This window comes from Trachypithecus francoisi, unplaced genomic scaffold (genome assembly GCF_009764315.1).
Source record: "Trachypithecus francoisi isolate TF-2019V2 unplaced genomic scaffold, Tfra_2.0 Lachesis_group3, whole genome shotgun sequence".
Classification (NCBI taxonomy): Eukaryota; Metazoa; Chordata; class Mammalia; order Primates; family Cercopithecidae; genus Trachypithecus; species Trachypithecus francoisi.
Window position 1 is genome coordinate 52959759 of NW_022681468.1, and position 23192 is coordinate 52982950.

General features: G+C 37.0%; 1 protein-coding gene across 1 annotated transcript in view; it reads left to right on the forward strand.

Moving 5' to 3' along the window:
* TXNDC16 (thioredoxin domain containing 16) overlaps positions 1 to 20241 on the forward strand; it is a 125150-nt gene extending 104909 nt beyond the window's left edge. The window contains exons 19-21 of the mRNA XM_033188031.1: positions 3762 to 3922; positions 5109 to 5299; positions 18234 to 20241. Of these exons, the coding sequence (XP_033043922.1) occupies positions 3762 to 3922; positions 5109 to 5299; positions 18234 to 18499 (618 nt within the window). The 3' untranslated portion in view covers positions 18500 to 20241. The remainder of the gene's footprint in view (positions 1 to 3761; positions 3923 to 5108; positions 5300 to 18233) is intronic.
* Positions 20242 to 23192: the final 2951 nt, after the last annotated feature.

Below are 23192 nucleotides of genomic sequence, written 5' to 3' on the forward strand. Positions count from 1 at the left end.
GAGACTTTGGTGCCCTCATCTGGATGAGGAAAGAGAGTCGATGACCAGAGGGTGAAGATTTTTTTATTATGGTGTGAAGTTTTTATTTTAATAAACCTGATGACAAATTGGGCCAGATAAATAATGCTTAAATCCAAAATACACAATAACTAACTACGTAAGCATTGATATATTTAAGACTATTTCCTGTTAGGAAATAGCTGTAGTATTTTTCTCAGATAAACTGAGTTCCTTTTTTATGCTTTTATTATTGACAAGTTTAGAACACCAGGACCCACACAGTTATAGCCTGTTATATACTCAGAGAGCCAAAGGTCACCTTCCAAGTACCATATTTGATGACCTCTTAACTGTGTTTCCCCTTAGCCTCTCAGTAGCAGTCAAAACTGTTGTCTACACCATTCCTCCTTAAAATTCTCTTTTCTTCTGGCTTTTGTAATTCAGTCCTCTTTGATCCCTCTGATCATCCTCTGTCTCATTTATTCCCTAGAATTACATCTTCAACTCTTTTTTTTTCTTTTGCTGTGTTTTTTCTTTGGAAAATTTTATCCATACCCGTAGCTTCTACCATCACTACCAGCTGATGATTCCTAAATCCAAGTTTTTAATTTTAGAACTCAATTTCCTTCTAAACTCACACATCTCTTGGTCTTTCTCTTTTGACCAGACATAGGAAAGAGTAGGGTCCTTCCATTGGTCCTTCTTTTAACAAATTTATAGTCTAGTTAGTCATCTTTTGAAAAACAGGCCTAACTGTTTCACCAATCTGATACAGAAATCTTCTCAGTATTCCCAGGAGCTAGAATACGTATCAAGGCATTACTCATCTGGTCTCACAGTCATATTTGCCTCTTGCATGCCTAACTCTGGCATCCTTCAATATCACTATTCCCAAATATTATGTACGCTTTAATAGCTCTCTTCCTATCCTCCTGATGTTCTCTATGTCTGGAATCCCTGCTCAAGCACACACGAGACCTTCTTTATCCAGGGTCCAGCTCAAATATCAATTCCTAAAATCATCCATGATCTCCCCTACTGTATTAGTCAGGTTTCTCTAGAGGGACAGAACTAATAGGATAGCTATATATAAAAGGGAGTTTATTAAGTTTTAACTCATAAAATCACAAGGTCCCACAACAGGCCATCTGCAAGCTGAGGAGCAAGGAGAGGCAGTCCGAGTCCGAAAACTGAAGAACTTAGAGTTCGATGTTCAAGGGCAGGAAGCATACAGCACAGGAGAAGATGTAGGCTGGGAGACTAGGCCAGTCTAGTCTTTTTATTTTTTGTTTTGTGTTTTTTCTATTTGTGCTGGCAGCTGATTAGATGGTGCCCACCCCGATTAGGGTGGGTCTGCCTTTTCAAGCCCACTGACTCAAATGTTAATCTTTGACAACACCCTCATAGATATACCCAGGGTCAATACTTTGCATCCTTCAATCCAATCAAGTTGACACTCAGTATTAACCACCACACCTACCTTGTGATTTTAGCTTAATTTCAAACCAATATATTTTCTTATTGTCATATATTAAATTTTTTATTATAGCAGTCTGTATACTTACCTCTCCCCTCTTCTAAAGTATGAACTCTTTGAAGGCAAGGAAAAGATCTTATTTCTTTATAGATTCAGCACCCAGCATAACATCTTGAACTTTATACTCAATAAATGTTTGAATTGAGCAGTGGTAACTCGTCTCACCTAATATTTCTGCTTGTTCAATAAGAGATCTGTGAATATTTAGGAGAGGGATGTAACTCAAATAGAAGATTAAAGGATGAAAGCTAACACAAGAAGACAACATAGGGGGATCTGGAGAAAAAGTGATCTGAGATTTAAGCCATGAAAGAGGAAGGTGTAAGAAGGAGGTTTTGAGTGTGAAAGAGAAAGAATTAAAAGAAAAATGAGAATGGGCAAATGCAAGCGACTTTGAGAACTGAATAAGGAAAGTTATATGCCAGAATTTGGTACTTCAGGATGAACTAGGACTGTATGTAGAGGTGGTTGACACCATTGAAAACAATCTCATCTGAATTTGTAGTGCAATCTAAAGAAAGGGGAAACTGGTGAGCAGAATACCTGGATTCTAGCATCACTCCTTCCCCCTGTGTAGCTGTGGTGACTTAAGCAAGTTAGTCTCTGTGTCAGCTTCCCCATATGTCAGCTGGGGGTTATCTATCTGGTATGGGATGATGTATCTAGATCACAGGTGTATCCAGAGAATGAAATAATGAACATGAAACTAAAAATGGATAATGGTAGAAGGCTTTATTATTCTATGTCATTGCTATTTTTAATCCTAAATGTATTAGCATTGTTGTTGCACTTTCCAATTGTTGTTACTAACAGCTTAGACAAATTGTCTTCTACAAATACATTTAAAAATAGTTATTATCTTTCATTTTTTTTCCTTCAATTCCCTCATTTCACAGATTTAAAAACTGGGGTACAGAGTGATTTGCTCAAAGTTTTATTACTGTGACAATTCCCTGAATCTAGAACCTGGGATTCTGACTTGTAATCAAGTGACTGTTTAAGTCTACCCCATTACAGAAAGGTGTGAAAGAGAGAATAGAAAGAGAGAGAGGATAGACAGTCGTTACTGCTAATATTAATATAATAGAATTTTGGGCCCTTCCTTGAGTGGGAGGTGAGTGGAGACAGGAAGTATTTCTAAGATAAAAAGAGTGCAGTGGCCAAAAGAAAGCTTCCTCTTTGTCCTCTGAAGGTTCCATGAAAATAACGTTAAAAAGGCAGATTAATACGAAAAAAGACATACAGAATTTTATTTTAATGTGCATAGCATGGGCGAATTGCAGGAGAATGATTACCCCCCCCCCCCGTCTTGTTTTTATTCTTCTTGTTGTTGTTTTTGTTTTTGAGACAGAGTCTCACCTGTTGCCCAGGCTGAAGTGCTGTGGAACAATCTCAGCTCACTGCAACCTCCATCTTCTGGGTTCAAGTGATTCTCCTGCCTCAGCCTCCAGAGTAGCTGGGATTACAGGCATGCCCCACCGTGCCCAGCTAATTTTTGTATTTTTAATAGCGATGGGGTTTTGCCGTGCTGGCGAGGCTGGTCTCGAACTCCTGACCTCAGGCGATCCGCCTGCCTCGGCCTCCCAAAATGCTGGGATTACAGGCATGAGCCATCGCTCCCAGCTGCCTATCTTTTAATTAATAATAAAAATGATAAAAGGATTAGATTTCTAATTTCGTATTAAATTCTTTCAGTTATTTTAAACTCAAAAGAAACGAGATTGGTATTTGGATTTGTTTTAGCGTATTTTTGGTTATTTTATGAGTTTAACCATAGTATTGGAAAAAGTAAAATTTTATCTATTTTTATTTATTAAGTAATGATAGATGTTAAAATATTTTTTCAGCTTACAGTTTTCTTCAAAATTTTTATGTTAGAGGAAAAATATAACAATTGTGATGTGTATATTGGTTAATCTGGTCCAAACTTTAGCATAATAAATTATTAGAAGTGTTACATCTTGTAAAACAGGGGACTCCCTTAAATTAATTTATTCTCAAATTCTGTAAGTAGTTTTATTTTTAAAATAACTCAGATGAGGTGGGATTGAATGAGAAGATTGAGATTCATAGTTATTAATATAGTAAAATCCCTACTTAAGTGAAAATATATTTGAATTACATTTTACAAACTAAAATTGACTGAGCGATTTGAATGTTTTCTATTGTATGCATTATCATCCCCCATGAATTTTTTGTTGTTGTTATTCCTTTTCTTTGACAGCCAGAAGTCACTGTGGAAAATCTTCCCAGTTATTTCAGACTTCAGAAACCATTATTGATTTTGTTCAGTAATGGAAGCATAAATCCTCAATATAAAAAAGCAATATTGACACTGGTAAAGCAGAAATACTTGGATTCACTTACCCCTTGCTGGTTAAATCTGTAAGTATGTTTTTATTTTTTAATATGTAAGAGGTAAAGAAAGTTTAATAATTATTACATTTTCGTTAGGAAACAAAACTCTCTAACTCTTTGGAGTTAATTTTATGGAACCAAATATGTTACCATGATATTTTAGTAACTAAACTCCCCCAAACAGGGTCCAAAGATTACCTTATTTTAGATTGAATTTTATTCTACAGTAAATTTTTAAAAGCAATAATTGTTCTGATTTTTAAAAGGAATTGATGCCCATTGAGAAAATTTGGCAAATACAGAATGTAAACATTGTGATTTTTGACCTTTTCCTTCAGTTCCTTTTTCTGTACTTCTATATTTTTAAAGTTTAGACAGATTTCAGTGCATTCATCAGCAATATTTCCTAGTATGTTTTCTAGATGTATGGATTGTGTTACATTTAATGTCTGAACAAAATTCACAAATAATATACTGTTTCTTGTTCAGATTCATCAGATGAAAGACGTATTTTATTCTTTAGACTCATTTGAAAAATAACAGAAATGGGGCAGTGTACATTTTTGCTGTGAAGAGTTTCACAGTGTATTCTACTGCTTGAGGCAACATTTTCCCAGGCAATTATCATTATGGGTATCTCAGAGTAAAATATTATGTTATAAAATGTGGAATGTGTTACATTAGGAAAACTAAGTATCTTTAACTTATAATTTCCTTGTATGAACATAATTATTTCTACTTCTTTAATTTGAAATTAATGTCTTCTTTTTTTCCTGAGAAAAGGCACAATTTTATGGAAAAGAAGTATTTATAAAAATAAGTATCTTGTTATCTTCTAGTTATGTAATCATTTGATATTTTTGAGCTGATATATGATCAGATACTTGGCCAAATGTTGGAAGGAAAATATTGGTTGTGTCAAGCCTAAATTGACAAGCCTTTGGGCTATGCCTGCTTTTCATTAAAATTGTCATTGGCTGCCTCTTTTCTCCTAAGTCAAAGTGCCCCATGTTAAAAAGAAACTTTTAAAGAATCCAATTACTAATAACATAGTCGTAGACCTCTTGGTTTTTAGTACATCTTTTCATAAAGTGAACTTACTGGCATGATACTACTTAAAAGTAGTATCATGTAGAACTTAATGTTCTACAAATTACTATTTTCATTATTTTGTTGTAGAAATATTAATACGTTCAATTGTTTCTTTTTGCAGAAAGAATACTCCAGTGGGGAGAGGAATCTTGCAGACATATTTTGATCCTCTGCCTCCCCTTCCTCTTCTTGTTTTGGTGAATCTGCATTCAGGTGGCCAAGTATTTGCATTTCCTTCAGACCAGGCTATAATTGAAGAAAACCTTGTATTGTGGCTGAAGAAATTAGAAGCAGGACTAGAAAATCATATCAGTAAGTTTTCTGTTTTGTTTAATACATGTAGTTCTGTATTTTGTTCCATAAATGTTAAACTCTAAATATAGCAAAAGAATGGTAGGATGAGTTATTAAAATGCTGGTAGCATCATCCATGTGGGCAGTCTCTGACTGGGCGGCCAAAGGTGCAAGACTTCAGTCAGTGATCGGCTCCCCTATGAAGGCCTATTTCTTGAATTTTAATTCATTGAGTCCATGTTGTTTGTATAGATCACCAGTGTATTCAAACATGATTTTGTTAATTTATGCCATTAAAAAAATTGTTACAGTGGGAGCTTTGGCCTACCAAAGCATAAGTCTTTCACCTATTTTTATAAAATTTAAAATTGTAAATTTCAGAGGACATTTCTTGTGTAGCTTTTTCCATGTGCATGCCAGCTTGTTTTCTTTTTATAATTGTAAGCAAATATGTGGTTTTATAGAAAATGAGAATATTTTACAAATAGTACATTATTGTTATATAAAATTCTGGTTCTAAGTACAGGCATACCTCAGAGATATTGTGGGTTCAGTTTGAGACCACCACAGTAAAGCAAATATTGAAATAAAGCAAATCATACAAGTTTTTTGGTTTCTAAGTATATGTAAAAGTTATGTTTACACTATAGTCTATTAAATGTGTAATAGCATTATGTCTAAAGAATGTTTTTACTTTAATTTTAAAATATTGCTAGAAAATGCCAACAGTTATCTGAGCTTTCAGGGAACTATAACCTTTTGGCTGATGGAGGGTCTTGTCTCTGTTGATGGCTGCTAACTGACAGGTGGTAGTTGCTGAAGTGCTGAAGTTTGGGCTGTGGCAATTTCTTACAATAAGACAACAATGAAGTTTGCAGCATTGATTGAGCTTTCTTTTCACAAAAGATTTCTCTGTAGTATATGATGCTGTTTGATAGCATTTTATTCACAGTAGAACTTCTTTCAAAATTGGAGTCAATCCTTTGATACCCTGCTGCTGTTTTATGAACTAAGTTTATGGAATATTCTAAATCCATTGCTGTCATTTTAACAATGTTCATAGCATTTTCAGTAGTTTCCAACTCAAGAAACCACTTTCCTTGCTTATTCATGAGAAGCATCCATTCAAGATTCATCGTAATATTGCAGCAATTTAGTTTCACCTTCAGGCACCACTTCTAATTCTAGTTCTCTTGCTATTTATACCCCATCTGCAGCTACTTTCTCCACTGAAATCTCGAGCCCCACAAAGTGTACAAGGCTTCCTTTTCCTCTGCATCCTTGTCAGCATTTGTTATTTCCTTTGAGATAAAAGTCATTTTAACTGGGGTGAGGTGATATCATTGTAGGTTTGATTTGCTTTTCTCTGATGATCAGAGAAATACTTGTTTTCATAGACCTATTTTCCATTTGAATGTCTTCTTTTCAGAAGTGTCTATTCAGATCTTTTGCCAATTTTTAAATCAGATTATTAGTTTTTTTTCCCCCCCATAGAGTAGTTTGAGCTCCTTATATTCTCTGGCTATTAATCCCTTGTCAGACAGGTAGTTTGCTAATACTTTCTTCCATTCTGTGGGTTATCTGTTCACATTGCTGATTGTTTATTGTTTCCTTTGCTGTGAAGAAGCTTTTTTTAACTTGATGTGATCCCATTTGTCCATTTTTGCTTTGGTTGCTTGTGCTTGTGGGGTATTAAGAAATCTTTGCTGGCTAACACATTGAAATCTCATCTCTATTAAAAATACAAAAAAATTAGCCAGGCGTGGTGGCAGGCGCCTGTAGTCCCAGCTACTTGGGAGGCTGAGGCAGGAGAAAGGTGTGAACCTGGGAGGCGGAGCTTGCAGTGAGCCGAGATCATGCCACTGCATTCCAGCCTGGGTGACAGAGGGAGACTCCGTCTCAGAAAAAAAAAAAAAAAATCTTTGCCCAGTCCAGTATCCTGGAGAGTTTCTGTAATGTTTTTGTCTAATAATTTATTTTAGTAATTTAATTTCTTACATTTAAGTCTTTAATATCTTTTGAGTTAAGAGTGAGATAAGGGTCCAGTTTGTTTGTTTTGTATCTTGCAACTTTACTACATTTGTTGATTAGTTCTAACAGGTCTTTTTGTGGAGTCTTTAGGTGTTTTCTATACATAAGATCATGCTATCTGCAAACAGAAACAATTTAACTTCCTTTCTGATTTAGACACAGCCAGAATTTTGAACCACAAGAAAATAGATCTTGGCCCAGAATCTATGATCCTGGCTTGTAACATACCATAATATCTACTTTTCTGAAAACATGGAAAAATTTATATTTGTAGTCTGGATGTGTATATATTAATTTATATTCGAATCTTAACCATTTATACATAGTTGTGGCAACAATAGGCCGGTAGCTATAGTTTAAATAAGTAAACATGTAGTAACCTAGATTATTATAGTATATTGAACAAACAGTATGAAATTTGATGTAACGAAAAGTCTCCTAGATACTGTATAAGGACTTTATTAGATACTAGATGATCTATCCTAAAATGATATTTTGACACTGTTCCATGACAGAGTCCTGAAATAAGGTTTGTATGTGTGTGTATATATGTAAATATGTATGTATGTGTCTTTGTATGTATATACATATACATTCTGGTATACAAATTCTCAGTATTATGTCAACTATCAGGTATAGTATGAATCTACCATTATAGTTTGTATATTTGTATGTATTTCATCAGATATTTATTTTAGGGTCAATCATTACACCAAACCCATCCTTCCTAAGTGATCTGCTTCATTTCTGTCAAGTTAAGCAGTTTTAACAAACATATTATGCTTAAATAAAATATGGATTATATTAAAATCATATTATTGAAATATAATTCATATACCATAAAATTCACCCTTTTAGAGTGTACAATTCAGTACTTTTTCATGCATTCTCAAGACCATGCAACTACTACCATTGTTGAATTCCAGAACATTTTCATCACCCCAAAAAGAAACCCCATACCCATTAGCAGTCACTCTCAATTTTCTCCTCTGTCTAACCTTTGGCACCCACTCATCCATTTTATAGTTCTATGGATTTGCCTTATCTAGACATTTCATATAAATGGTATCATATAATATGTGGCTTCTTATGGTCTGGCTTCTTTCACTTATAAGGTTTTCAAGGATCAACCGCATTATAGCATGAACCAGTAGTTCATTCCTTTTTATGGATGAATATTCCACTGCATGGATATGTCACATTTTGTTTATTCCTTAGTTGATGGACAATTGGGTTGCCTTTACTTATGGCGATTATGAATAATGCTGCTATGAGCATACATGTATATGGTTTTGTGCCTGTCTTTATGCTAGTACTGCACTGTCTTGATTATTGTAGCTTTGTAGTAGGTTTTAAAATTGGGAAATTTGATTACTCCAACTTTGTTTTTCATTTTCTTTCATTTGTGTTTAGTTATTTTTTTTTTTTGAGACAGGGTCTCACTCTATCTCCAAGGCTGGAGTGCAGGGGTGCAATCATTACTCACTACAGCCCTGAACTCCTGGGCTCAAGGGATTCTCCTACCTCGGCCTTCCAAGTAGCTAGCACTACATGCATGCACCACCAAGCCTGGCTTTGTTTTTTTTGTTTTTTTGTTTTTGTCTTTGTTTCTGTTTTTGTAGAGACAGGGTCTCACTGTGTTGTCCAGGCTGGTCTGGAACTGCTGGCCTCAAGCAACACTCCCTCCTCAGCCCCCCTAAGTGTTGGGATTACAGGCATAAGCCACTGCACCTGTCCCTGTTCTTCAAGACGATTTTGGCTATTCTGGGTTCCTTTAGATGGTATTTTTGTCTTAATTTTCTGAGGTAATTTATTGGTTTTAATATTTTCCTAGGAAATGGGACAGAATTAATTAAATTCAATTCAATATTTTGTTTAAGTGGATCTGGAAGGAGACCTTTCTGTACTTATCACTTATCTTTGACTGCTTCATTCTCACCACATGGTATAGGGATCTTTTCAGCTGTAGCTGTTAAACTCCTCAGAAAGTCTGTGTTCACTTCACTGTCTGCATTGTTATTTTATAGAATCAAATGAGTATTGTAATTTTGCAGCTGCAGTGACACAGAGTTCCCATGGACTCTAAGTCATGATTATGTGTAGCTAGTGCTAGAATGCTTCTCAAACAGAATTACTTAAAAAAAACAAAACAAACCAAAAAAAAAAAAGGACATGTTCAAAACATAGAAACCTGAGCTCCTGACCTAGCTTCCTTGATTACTATGTGGCTCTAGGCAAGTCATTCTTGGTTTCCTCCTCTACAACTATAAAATGAGTTTAATAGTTTCCACTCTGAGTACATCACATAGTTATTTAAAAGATGTATGCAGAGGCACTTTGTAAAGTGGAAACTCTAATATATTATCATCACCTATGTAAGGATCTTTTCCTGCAAGGAACATACCTGAGGGCTTTGATTCCTCAGCCTAAACCATTACCCAGAGGAAAGAATCAGTGTAATACTTCTGAGTTTTCTGAGAGACTGGCACGTCTTCGATTGCAATTTTGTTAATGTCTTTGCCAGCTCATTCTTTGTGGGTTTCCATTATTTCTTTGCATCACTGCTCCTATTCTTAAATTAATCCTGTAGCCTCTGCAGCAGGAAGAAGAAAACTGAACAGTCTCTGTGTATTGGATTCTGCCTTCTATGTTAGCGGGGTCTGCTCTTAGCATCTCTGGTAGATAGATCTTTGCCATCAGTGGTGTTCTGAGATGGGGTTGGGGTGGGATGGGTTGTAGGGACATTCTGGAAATAGTTTAAATCAGTAACATGGTGCCACTGGTTTCCACCTCACCTTACTTGTTCCATATCTTAATTTCTCTGAAACCGTGGCCACTGGCAATTCTTTTTTATTTTTTTATTTTTTAATTTTTATTATTTTTTTCTTTTTTATTAAAGTTCTAGGGTACATGTGCACAACGTGCAGGTTTGTTACATATGTATACTTGTGCCATGTTGGTGTGCTGCACCCATCAACTCATCAGCACCCATCAACTTGCCATTTACATCAGGTATAACTCCCAATGCCATCCCTCCCGCCCGCCCCCTTCCCATAATAGGCCCCAGTGTGTGAATTTCCCCTTCCAGAGTCCAAGTAATCTGATTGTTCAATTCCCACCTATGAGTGAGAACATGCGGTGTTTGGTTTTCTGTTCTTGTGATAGTTTGCTGAGAATGATGGTTTCCAGCTGCATCCCTGTCCCTACAAAGGACACGAACTCATCCTTTTTTATGGCTGCATAGTATTCCATGGTGTATATGTGCCACATTTTCTTAATCCAGTCTGTCATTGATGGACATTTGGGTTGATTCCAAGTCTTTGCTATTGTGAATAGTGCTGCAATAAACATATGTGTGCATGTGTCTTTATATCAGCATGATTTATAATCCTTTGGATATATACCCAGTAATGGGATGGCTGGGTCATATGGTATTTCTAGTTCTAGATCCTTGAGGAATCGCCATACTGTTTTTCACAATGGTTGAACCAGTTTACGATCCCACCAACAGTGTAAAAGTGTTCCTATTTCTCCACATCCTCTCCAGCACCTGTTCTTTCCTGACTTTTTAATGATTGCCATTCTAACTGGTGTGAGATGGTATCTCATTGTGGTTTTGATTTGCATTTCTCTGATGGCCAATGATGACGAGCGTGTTTTCATGTATCTGTTAGCTGTATGCATGTTTTCTGTTGAGAAATGTCTGTTCATATCCTTTGCCCACTTTTTGATGGGGTTGTTTGTTTTTTTCTTGTAAATTTGTTTGAGTTCTTTGTAGGTTCTGGATATTAGCCCTTTGTCAGATGAGTAGATTGCAAAAATTTTCTCCCATTCTGTAGGTTGCCTGTTCACTCTGATGGTAGTTTCTTTTGCTGTGCAGAAGCTCTTTAGTTTAATTAGATCCCATTTGTCAATTTTGGCTTTTGTTGCTGTTGCTTTTGGTGTTTTAGACATGAAGTCCTTGCCCATACCTATGTCCTAAATGGTATTACCTAAGTTTTCTTCTAGGGTTTTTATGGTGTTAGGTCTAACATTTAAGTCTCTAATCCATCTTGAATTAATTTTCATATAAGGAGTAAGGAAAGGATCCAGTTTCAGCTTTCTACTTATGGCTAGCCAATTTTCCCAGCACCATTTATTAAATAGGGAATCCTTTCCCCATTTCTTGTTTTTGTCCGGTGTGTCAAAGGTCAGATGGCTGTAGATGTGCAGTATTATTTCTGAGGGCTCTGTTCTGTTCCATTGGTCTGTATCTCTGTTTTGGTACCAGTACCATGCTGTTTTGGTTACTGTAGCCTTGTAGTATAGTTTGAAGTCAGGTAGCGTGATGCCTCCAGCTTCATTCTTTTGACTTAGGATTGTCTTTGCAATGCGGGCTCTTTTTTGGTTCCATATGAACTTTAAAGCAGTTTTTTCCAATTCTGTGAAGAAAGTCATTGGTAGCTAGATGGGAATGGCATTGAATTTATACATTACCTTGGGCAGTATGGCCATTTTCACGATATTGATTCTTCCTATCCATAAGCATGGTATGTTCTTCCATTTGTTTGTGTCCTCTTTTATCTCACTGAGCAGTGGTTTGTAGTTCTCCTTGAAGAGGTCCTTCACATCCCTTATAAGTTGGATTCCTAGGTATTTTATTCTCTTTGAAGCAATTGTGAATGGAAGTTCATTCATGATTTGGCTCTCTGTTTGTCTGTTACTGGTGTATAAGAATGCCTGTGATTTTTGCACATTAATTTTGTATCCTGAGACTTTGCTGAAGTTGCTTATCAGCTTAAGGAGATTTTGGGCTGAGATGATGGGGTTTTCTAAATATACAATCATGTCATCTGCAAACAGGGACAATTTGACTTCTTCTTTTCCTAACTGAATACACTTTATTTCTTTCTCTTGCCTGATTGCCCTAGCCAGAACTTCCAACACTATGTTGAATAGGAGTGGTGAGAGAGGGCATCCCTGTCTTATGCCAGTTTTCAAAGGTAATGCTTCCAGTTTTTGCCCATTCAGTATGATATTAGCTGTGGGTTTGTCATAAAAAGCTCTTATTATTTTGAGATACGTTCCATCAATACCAAATTTATTGAGAGTTTTTAGCATGAAGGGCTGTTGAATTTTGTCAAAGGCCTTTTCTGCATCTATTGAGATAATCATGTGGTTTTTGTCTTTGGTTTTGTTTATATGCTGGATTACGTTTATAGATTTGTGAATGTTGAACCAGCCTTGCATCCCAGGGATGAAGCCCACTTGATCATGATGGATAAGCTTTTTGATGTGCTGCTGGATTCGGTTTGCCAGTATTGAGGATTTTTGCATCGATGTTCATCAGGGATGTTGGTCTAAAATTCTCTTTTTTTGTTGTGTCTCTGCCAGGCTTTGGTATCAGGATGATGTTGGCCTCATAAAATGAGTTAGGGAGAATTCCCTCTTTTTCTGTTGATTGGAATAGTTTCAGAAGGAATGGTACCAGCTCCTCCTTGTACCTCCAGTAGAATTTGGCTGTGAATCTGTCTGGTCCTGGACTTTTTTTGGTTGGTAGGCTATTAATTATTGCCTCAATTTCAGAGCCTGCTATTCAGAGTCTATTCAGGGATTCAACTTCTTCCTGATTTAGTCTTGGGAGAGTGTAAGTGTCCAGGAAATTATCCATTTCTTCTAGGTTTTCTAGTTTATTTGCGTAGAGGTGTTTATAGTATTCTCTGATGGTAGTTTCTATTTCTGTGGGGTCAGTGGTGATATCCCCTTTATCATTTTTTATTGCATCTATTTGATTCTTCTCTCTTTTCTTCTTTATAAATCTTGCTAGCAGTCTATCAATTTTGTTGATCTTTTAAAAAAACCAGCTCCTGGATTCATTGATGTTTTGGAGGGTTTTTCGTGTCTCTATCTCCTTCAGTTCTGCTCTGATCTTAGTTATTTCTTGCCTTCTGCTAGCTTTTGAATGTGTTTGCTCTTGCTTCTCTAGTTCTTTTAATTTTGATGTTAGGGTGTCAATTTTAGATCTTTTCAGCTTTCTCTTGTGGGCATTTAGTGCTATAAATTTCCCTCTACACACTGCTTTAAATGTGTTCCAGAGATTCTGGTATGTTGTATCTTTGTTGTCACTGGTTTCAAAGAACATCTTTATTTCTGCCTTCATTTCGTTATGTACCCAGTAGTCATTCAGGAGCAGGTTGTTCAGTTTCCATGTAGGTGAATGGTTTTGATTGATTTTCTTAGTCCTGAGTTCTAGTTTGATTGCACTGTGGTCTGAGAGACAGTTTGTTATAATTTCTGTTCTTTTACATTTGCTGAGGAGTGCTTTACTTCCAACTACGTGGTCAATTTTGGAATAAGTGTGATGTGGTGCTGAGAAGAATGTATATTCTGTTGATTTGGGGTGGAGAGTTCTGTAGATGTCTCTTAGGTCTGCTTGATGCAGAGCTGAGTTCAATTCCTGGATATCCTTGTTAACTTTCTGTCTCGTTGATCTGTCTAATGTTGACAGTGGGGTGTTGAAGTCTCCCATTATTATTGTATGGGAGTCGAAGTCTCTTTGTAAGTCTCTAAGGACTTGCTTTATGAGTCTGGGTGCTCCTGTATTGGGTGCATATATATTTAGGATAGTCAGCTCTTCCTGTTGAATTGATCCCTTTACCATTATGTAATGTCCTTCTTTGTCTCTTTTGATCTTTGATGGTTTAAAGTCTGTTTTATCAGAGACTAGGATTGCAACCCCTGCTTTTTTTTGTTTTCCATTTGCTCGATAGATCTTCCTCCATCCCTTTATTTTGAGCCAATGTGTGTCTCTGCATGTGAGATGGATCTCCTGAATACAGGAAACTGATGGGTCTTGACTCTTTATTCAGTTTGCCAGTCTGTGTCTTTTAATTGGACCATTTTGTCCATTTACATTTAAGGTTAATATTGTTATGTGTGAACTTGATCCTGTCATTGTGATATTAGCTGGTTATTTTGCTCATTAGTTTGTGCAGTTTCTTCCTAGCATCGATGGACTTTACATTTTGGCATGTTTTTTCAGTGGCTCGTACTGGTTGTTCCTTTCCATGTTTAGTGCTTCCTTCAGGATCTCTTGTAGGGCAGGCCTGGTGGTGACAAAATCTCTAAGCATTTGCTTATCTGTAAAGGATTTTATTTCTCCTTCACTGATGAAACTTAGTTTGGCTGGATATGAAATTCTGGGTTTAAAATTCTTTTCTTTAAGAATGTTGAATATTGGCCCCCACTCTCTTCTGGCTTGTAGAGTTTCTGCAGAGAGATCTGCTGTTAGTCTGATGGGCTTCCCTTTGTGTGCAACCTAACCTTTCTCTCTGGCTGCCCTTAACATTTTTTCCTTCATTTCAACTTTGGTTAATCTGACAATTGTGTGTCTTGGAGTTGCTCTTCTCAAGGAGTATCTTTGTGGCATTCTTTGTATTTCCTGAATTTGAATGTTGGCCTGCCTTACTAGGTTGGGGAAGTTCTCCTGGATGATATCCTGAAGAGTGTTTTCCAACTTGGTTCCATTTTCCCCCTCACTTTCAGGCACACCAATCAGACGTAGATTTGGTCTTTTCACATAATCCCATACTTGTTGGAGGCTTTGTTCATTTCTTTTACCTTTTTTTTCTCTAGACTTCTCACTTCATTTTATTCATTTGATCTTCAATCATTGATACCCTTTCTTCCAGTTGATCGATTCGGTTACTGAAGCTTGTGCATTTGTCACATATTTCTCATGTCGTGGTTTTATCTCTGTCAGTTTGTTTATGGCCTTCCCTGCATTGATTATTCTAGTTATCCATTCTTCCATTCTTTTTTCAAGATTTTTAGTTTCTTTGCGCTGGGTACGTAGTTCCTCCTTTAGCTCTGAGAAGTTTGATCGACTGAAGCCTTCTCTCAACTCGTCAAAGTCATTCTCCGTCCAGCTTCAATCCGTTTATAGCGATGAGCTGCGTTCCTTTCTGGGGGAGATGCGCTCTGATTTTTTGAATTTCCAGCTTTTCTGCCCTGCTTTTTCCCCATCTTTGTGGTTTTATCTGCCTTTGGTCTTTGATGCTGGTGACGTACTGATGGGGTTGTGGTGTGGGTGTCCTTTCTGTTTGTTAGTTTTCCTTCTAACAGTCAGGACCCTCATCTGTAGGTCTGTTGGAGATTGCTTGAGGTCCACTCCAGACTCTGTTTGCCTGGGTATCAGCAGCAGAGGCTGCAGAAGATAGAATATTGCTGAACAGCAAGTACTGCTCTCTGATTCTTGTTCTAGAAGCTTCGTGTCAGGGGTGTACCCCACCGTGTGAGCTGTGAGGTGTCAGTCTGCACCTAGTGGGGGATGTCTCCCAGTTAGGCTACTCAGGGGTCAGGAACCCACTTGAGCAGGCAGTCTGTCTGTTCTCAGATCTCAACCTCTGTGCTGGGAGATCCACTGCTCTCTTCAAAGCTGTCAGACAGCTGTCAAACTCCACCCAGAGGTAGAGTCTACAGAGACAGGCAGGCCTCCTTGAGCTGTGGTGGACTCCACCCAGTTCGAGCTTCCCAGGGCTTTGTTTACCTACTTAAGCCTAAGCAATGGCGGGCAACCCTCCCCCAGCTTCGCTGCTGCCTTGCAGTTAGATCTCAGACTGCTGTGCTAGCAATGAGGGAGGCTCTGTGGGTGTGGGACCCTCTGGGCCAGGTGTGGGATGTAATCTCCTGGTGTGCCGTTTGCTAAGACCCTTGGTAAAGCGCCCTAGTAGGGTGGGAGTTACCCAATTTTCCATGTGTTATGTGTCTCAGTTTCCCTTGGCAGGAAAAGGGATTCCCTTCCCCCTTGTGCTTCCCAGGTGAGGCGATCCCTCGCCCTGCTTCAGCTCTCGCTGGTCGGGCTGCACCAGCTGACCAGCACCGATTGTCCTGCTCTCCCCAGTGAGATGAACCTGGTACCTCAGTTGAAAATGCAGAAATTACCTGTCTTCTGTGTTGCTCGTGCTGGGAGCTAGAAGCTTGAGCTGTTCCTATTCGGCCATCTTGCTCTTTCTGGCAGTTCTTATTTGAGATTTACACTTAACTTTGGCCCAGTTCCCTGATCTTTGTATGCTTTGGTCTTCTCGTCTATAAAATTGTAAAGATTAAATGAATAATGCATGTGTATAGTAAAGGCTCAATAAATGTTAATTAATATTATTTATTGTCATTACTGATTTGATGAATAATGTATTTGTTACCCTATGTTGTTACAGTTTTATTTGCAATTGAAAACCTTAAGATCTTTGTAGAGTACCTTCAGCAAGTAATTAGCAGAATTGGGATGTTTCAGGCATTTTATCATAGTCTCAGACCATTAGGCTGCAGTGTTGACCTTAAAAATAAATATTGTTTAATATTTGCTACATGCTGCACTTTAAACTGGACTCTTTGTTGTTGTTGAGACAGTGTCACACTCTCTCATCCAGGTTTGAGTGCAATGGTGTAAACACGGCTCATTGCAGCCTCAACCATCTGGGCTCAAGTGAACCTTCCACCTCAACCTCTCGAGTAGCCGGAACTACAGGCACGTGCCACCATGCCCAGATAATTTTTTTTTATTTTTTTATTTTTTGTAGAGAAGGGTTCCCACTATGTTGTCCAGACTGGTCTTGAAGTCCTGGGGTCAAGCTATCCTCCCATCCCACCCAAAGTGGTGGGATTACACATGTGAGCCACCATGCCCAGCCTAAACTGGACTCTTACAGATACTTCAATATACATTTATCTGCATGTTGCAAACTACAAACAGTTATTCTTCTCACCTGTTTATTATATTCAAGAAAATATATCATCTGTTTGTCACTTTTGAACCTGCTAACCTGGCAACACCAAGATTTCATATAGTTGAGTATGAGTGAAGAAATTATATATCAATAAGCAAAGTACAGCTGTACTGCATGTATAATATACAGATTTTTGTTTGAGCTTTAGGAAATTGCAATTTATATGATTTTTCTAAATTCTTGAAGATACTCAATTTATGAGAGATGCTCAAGTTTGTATCTTAGCATTTATTTTTTAGCGTGTAATAGTGCATAGATTTTTTCATTGGAATTTATATTTAAAAGGTTTACTTTGTACATTTCCTTATATAGTTTATTTTTTAAAATAGTATCCTAAATGGGACAACTAAATTCTGAAACTGTTTTGTAAACTGTCTAGTAAAGGGAAGACAGCTAATTTATCTTATGTATATGTTATCAGCTTTAATCAGTTTTCCTCTTTTAATAACCAATATTTTAAAATAATGTTAAGATTCATTGTCATGAAGCTTATCTAATAGAAATTATTTAATCACTATGTATAGAGTACAGTTGATTCCACAGCAATTTTTAATTATTTCTTGTCTATAATTATTTTTATAAAATGAACTTGTTTTCATAAAGTGTGTGGAAAAGATGTAATCAAAAGCTTCAAGAACAGAAAATGCTTTAAAATGTAAGGAAATACTTGTATAATAACTATATAATAAATAATTACATATGTTCCAGATTTTTTTTCTTGAATGATTTATAAGAAATAGTTACATTTCTTTGGCAGTAAAGAGGGAAGCATGCGACTCTTTCATTTAACGTTTTATATACAATGTTTTACATATGTGTTTGTGATCTTGTTACACATATTGCTATTTTTCAAAATTTCAACAGAGGTGAATTGGCATTGAGATTCTGGACCTTTTTCCCTGTATTCATGCTTATCTTTTTGAAAGAAAATAATAGCCTGTAAATGTAATCTAAAAATGAAAATGGCTAGTAATGACAAATGTATCAAGTTTCTTGTTGACGGTGACAATTAAAAAATTCCTAACTTTGCTTAGATAAGTAAAACTAATAAAGCTTTCACTTCTACATATGTTTTTCAAAATAAAACATTTTCTAGTATGTTGATGTGACAATTTTGTAGCTGTTAATCTTTAACCTTTGATTGTTTCTTCCTTCCAGCAATTTTACCTGCTCAGGAATGGAAACCTCCTCTTCCAGCTTACGATTTTCTAAGTATGATGGATGCCGCAACATCTCAACATAGCACTAGGAAAATTCCCCGATGTATGAAAGAAACAGATGTGCAGGAGAATGATAAGGAACAACATGAAGATAAATCAGCAGTCAGAAAAGACCCAATTGAAACTCTGAGAATAAAGCATTGGAATAGAAGTAATTGGTTTAAAGAAGCAGAAAAATCATTTAGGCATGATAAAGAGTTATGATGCTCAAAGGTGAACTAATTTTATAGGGCTGTGGTTTCCAAAAATTTTTTGGCATGCTACACTTAATTTATTTCCTTAAATAATAATACTAAATCATTTCAAGTTTGTAGGCTAGTGCCGTCCGATAGAATTATAATACAAGTCACATGTTTTATTTAAAATTTTCTAGTAACTACATTAAACAAAGTAAAAGTGAGCAGGGCAAAATAATTTTGGTATTATTTTTCACCCAGTAGTATGCCCAAAATAGCTAAATTAATATAAAAATTATTAGAGATATTTTACATCCTTTTTTATGCCAACTCTTCAAAATGCAGTATGTATTTTATACTTACTGCATTTCTTACTTCTGAGTAGCCATATTTCAGGTGTTCATTAGCCATATGTGGCCTGTTAGACAAAAACTAGCATCATTAACTTAGTTCTAGCCATGATTTATACTTGGATTAAAATTAAAATATAATTCTGATCACAGTTAACTCTGCAGTGCATTCATGCAACTGGCAGTTATATTTGTTTTGTTGTAGTCATTATATTAAAATCAGTGTTTGTCAACCCGGGGGCAGTTTGGCTCCTCAGGGGATATTTAGCAATGTCGGGAGATATTTGTGATGTCATGACTAGGGCAGTTATTGGCATTTAGTGAGTAGAGGCCAGGGATGCTGCTAAATAACCTACATTGGACAGCCCCCGCCACCCCCAACAAAGAATTACCCTTCCCAAAATATTAGTAGTGCCAAGGCTGAGTAACCTTGGGTTAAAGGTAACCTGTGGCAGACTAGGTTTCCAGAATTTCCTGGTTCTGCTCAAGTATCATGTTTGAAAAAATTTTGGCTATTAAAGATATGTTATTAGATGGTCTTATCCTGATTATTACCTGGATACAACTTGATCTTTTCTAATATTTTCAGAAAGTGATGGGATAACCCTAGAAGAGGACTCAGAATGATATTTGTATTTTAAGAAAGGCTTAAAACCTGCTCTTATTTCTACAACTTATATGGCTAAATTTCAGATTGAACAGGAATTCAGCATTCTGCCATCTCCTCATAGAAAGAGAGGCTCGCTCATCTGACACGTCTCTGCAATCTACCCTTGCAAGCTTCAGACAAATCATTTTGTCTCCCTGAGCCACAGGGCCTCATCGGTGAGGGAGGGAAAGATTAGCCAAAGAGTACATTTTCATTCCAAATCACTTAGCTGTTAGACTGATCTGTTTGTAGCAGTTGTTTGTCTCATTTTTGCTCTGTGCATTTTTTGAGACATTTGTTGAGAGTATTCTATTTGGTGTTCTACTGTATTTTTCATTTTAGTATCTACTTGGTATCTTGTTCTTTAAATTATCTTCACGTATGGTTTGCCTGATACAACTGAGTTTTATAACTGAAATTTAAGGAATCAAACAGCTAAAATTCAGTAAGTGCATGTATTTCCTTATAACATAGACCCCTTTGCTACTCTCAGCACCCTCTCCTCAATTTTTTTCCTGTAGCATGTGATGCCTTATTAATTCAATTCATTTTCATTTGCTTTTATTTCTAATATGGGTTCTATGAGAGTGAACTCTAAATATGGTTTGTAGTAATAAAACATCATTAGCCTAATTATTAGAAAATGCTAATTAAGTACCAGCACATAGAAACATGAAATTGCTTAGTCATTGTACCTTTGTCAGCAATTTTGACAGTCATTAATGTTTGTAATGATTTTAAATAAAGTATCTGGCTTTCAGACTACCTTCACAAGCCTTCTTGAGTCTCTACTGTGCCCTCTCTTGGACCACTCTCCCTCTATCAGTTGGATTTCTTTGGTTACAAGCAACAGAAATTCAACTTTGGCTCACTTAAGCAAAATGCGAATATTGGATAATTCACAGAGAAGAAAAATTAAACTAGGCTTTGAAAGGATAGGAACTAAGTCTGTTCTATGTAATAGGAACTAACAACTCAGTGAAGAATCAGTTCCAACAGATATACTATCTTTTATGACTCAGGGAGTCCTGGGAAAGTTGGGTTGGGGACCACTAGTCACTTTAATTGGCGGTCCTAACAGTACTTTCAAATGCAGAAGGGGTAAATCTCACAAAAGAAATCCAAATTCTGTTTACCAGAAAAAGAGAATGAATGCAGAGGAGGAAAAAAAATGAAGAAATAGAAAACCCATGAATCCTCAAAACACTGCTTGCTGTTCTTCTACCATCCTCTGTATCCTTTTCAGATCTTTCTGCTACCTCTTACCCATTTTTGAGAGCTCCAAAAGCCCTCTCTTTACTCTGAGTGGTTACAGCTTTTCTGTATGTTCTCCTGGTCCTCTAGTAGGGTTGGTTGCCAGTGCATATTTACATTTTGTATGCCATTTCATCTCTCATGAGTCATATTATTTCACCCTCTCCTGCCTCACCTGTGCTAGAATGTAAATATCCTTGGTCCATTGTTTCCAGCCCTTGTGATGAAATATTTCATGAGCTGTTTTTCAAAATTCCTAGAGTTCCTCACTTAACGCCTATGCTTCTTTAAAAACTAATATGTGTAAGGTGAACAACAAGAGTTTGCAAATCAGTGTCTATTTCAGTAATAAGTAATCAAATAGATACACTTTGGGATTTTCACTTCCACCTAAGATGTAGAAAGCTGCAAGAGAATGTTACTCCTATCCTAACAACAAAAAGTGATAAATTTTCTTATATCCATCAGAGAAGGTAGCCAAAGGAACTGGTTTCCAAAGAGTGACAAGCCCCCCTTCAAAGAGAAACAGGATATATGAACTGTTTTGCTTTCATCAGAGAATACGAGGCTGCTATTAAAGCAAGTGAGAATAAATTATAAAGAATTTAGAAGAGTCTACATGCTTACACTCCTTGCAAGTTAGTTTGCCTCAGATTCCTGAATTGGAAACAAATGACTTTATTACACCAGTAGCATTAGTCAGTGTCAGCATCCCCACAGTGTTATCAGAAGAGGCCCAGGTGATACCTGCACACACAGTGGATTGCATAACAGAAGGAACCCTGAGTTTAGGGAACCAAATAACGTTATAATGGATATTTAGCATGCTTACCCTTTGCTCTGGAGGAATAGATCTTTATTATACTGGACAGTAATCAAACTTGTCCTTCTTCCAGAGGGAGATACTGTCTGGAGAGATGGTATCTGTGTTGGTCTTTCCAGGCTGTTCTTTATATAAATATCCTTGAAAAGGTAGTCCAGAAAAAAGGCAGGCAGTACCTTTCCATGCAATCATGCAGAAATGTGAGAGACCTGTGGAGAATTGTCTACTGACAGAAATCATTAAATGTTAAGGAATTCTTTAAAGGCCAACTGTGTAATCGATATCAGTTTAAAATAGGTCCCCTGACATGACAGAGGTTCACAATTACTTTCCACAAGCCTCCACTGCATGCTGATGAGAAAGAATGGGGCAAGAGACTGATGAGAAGAGACCCCTCAGTGACACAGGCATGCATGAAATGATGGGCTGACAGGCATGGAACACTGCCCGCTTCCTCAGACCTTTCTCTTGTACAAAGCAAAGCCACTGGGGGAGAGATGGCAAACCTTCCTGCCCTTATGGCCCAGGCAGAGATCCACTGCTCTTGAAGGAGATATAAAAGCAAAAATCTTTTGCCCTTGAGAAAGGCAGAAAATCTTGTGGGCCCAGGATCCTGTACCAATAACCAAGCAGAAATCCACTCTCACTAGAAGTACAGAAAATCTCTCCTGTTCAAGAATTCCCCAAACTGATCAGTATATAATTCAAATTGCAGTGATGCAATGAAGGATATATAGAGGGAAGTGATACAGAATGATTATGATCAGACGACCACCTACTTAAGTACAGTGGTGAGCTGAGTCCTCCCTAATGAAGTGATATTTGAGCTAAGACTTAAAGGATGAGATAGCCACCCTAGATCAGAATAAAGAGCATTCTGGATAGAGGAATAGCATCTGGAAGACTCAGGAAAGATTTTGGCTTATTTAAAGAATGGAATAGAACCAATATGGCTGGAGTCTAATGGGCAAGGGGGCAGTAAAGAGATAAGGCTGGAGAGCTAGGAAGAGGCAGCATTACACAGGGTTTTGGAAGACGTGGATGGTAAGGCATTTAAGTGCACCAAGAAGCAGGGGAGCAATATGATGGGATGCAAAATTTCAGAAGAATATCCAGTTGCCATAAGGAGTGGCCATGGAGATGGAGAGATGAGGATGGATTTGAGCTGTATTTTGGAGGTTTGACCTATAGACCTTGATAATGGATTGGATCTAGGTTTTGAGGGAAAGGGAAGAACTACAAATGACTCAAGTTTCTGATATTAATAACTGAAAGAATGTGGTGCTATTTACTGAAATGAGGAAAAGGGAAGCTGGGGTGGTGTTAGGGGTGAACAGAAAATCAAAAGTTTTATTTTGTCTATATTAAGAGTGAAAAACCTGTTTGATTTCAAGTTGACAGTTGGATACTTTGGTCTGGAGCTTAGTGGAGAGCTTTTCTTCATTGATTCAACAAATACTGTTTATTGTCTGCCAGGCACTGTTTTTGGAAATGTGAATGAAACAGCCCCTTTCTTCATGGAACTTATATTCTAGTGCAGGTGAGATGGAAAATAAGTAAATATACAGTTGATACACAGATGATAATGGCTGTGAAAAAAAATAAGACAAAGGAGGGTAAGGAGAGGTATAGGAGATTCTAAAAA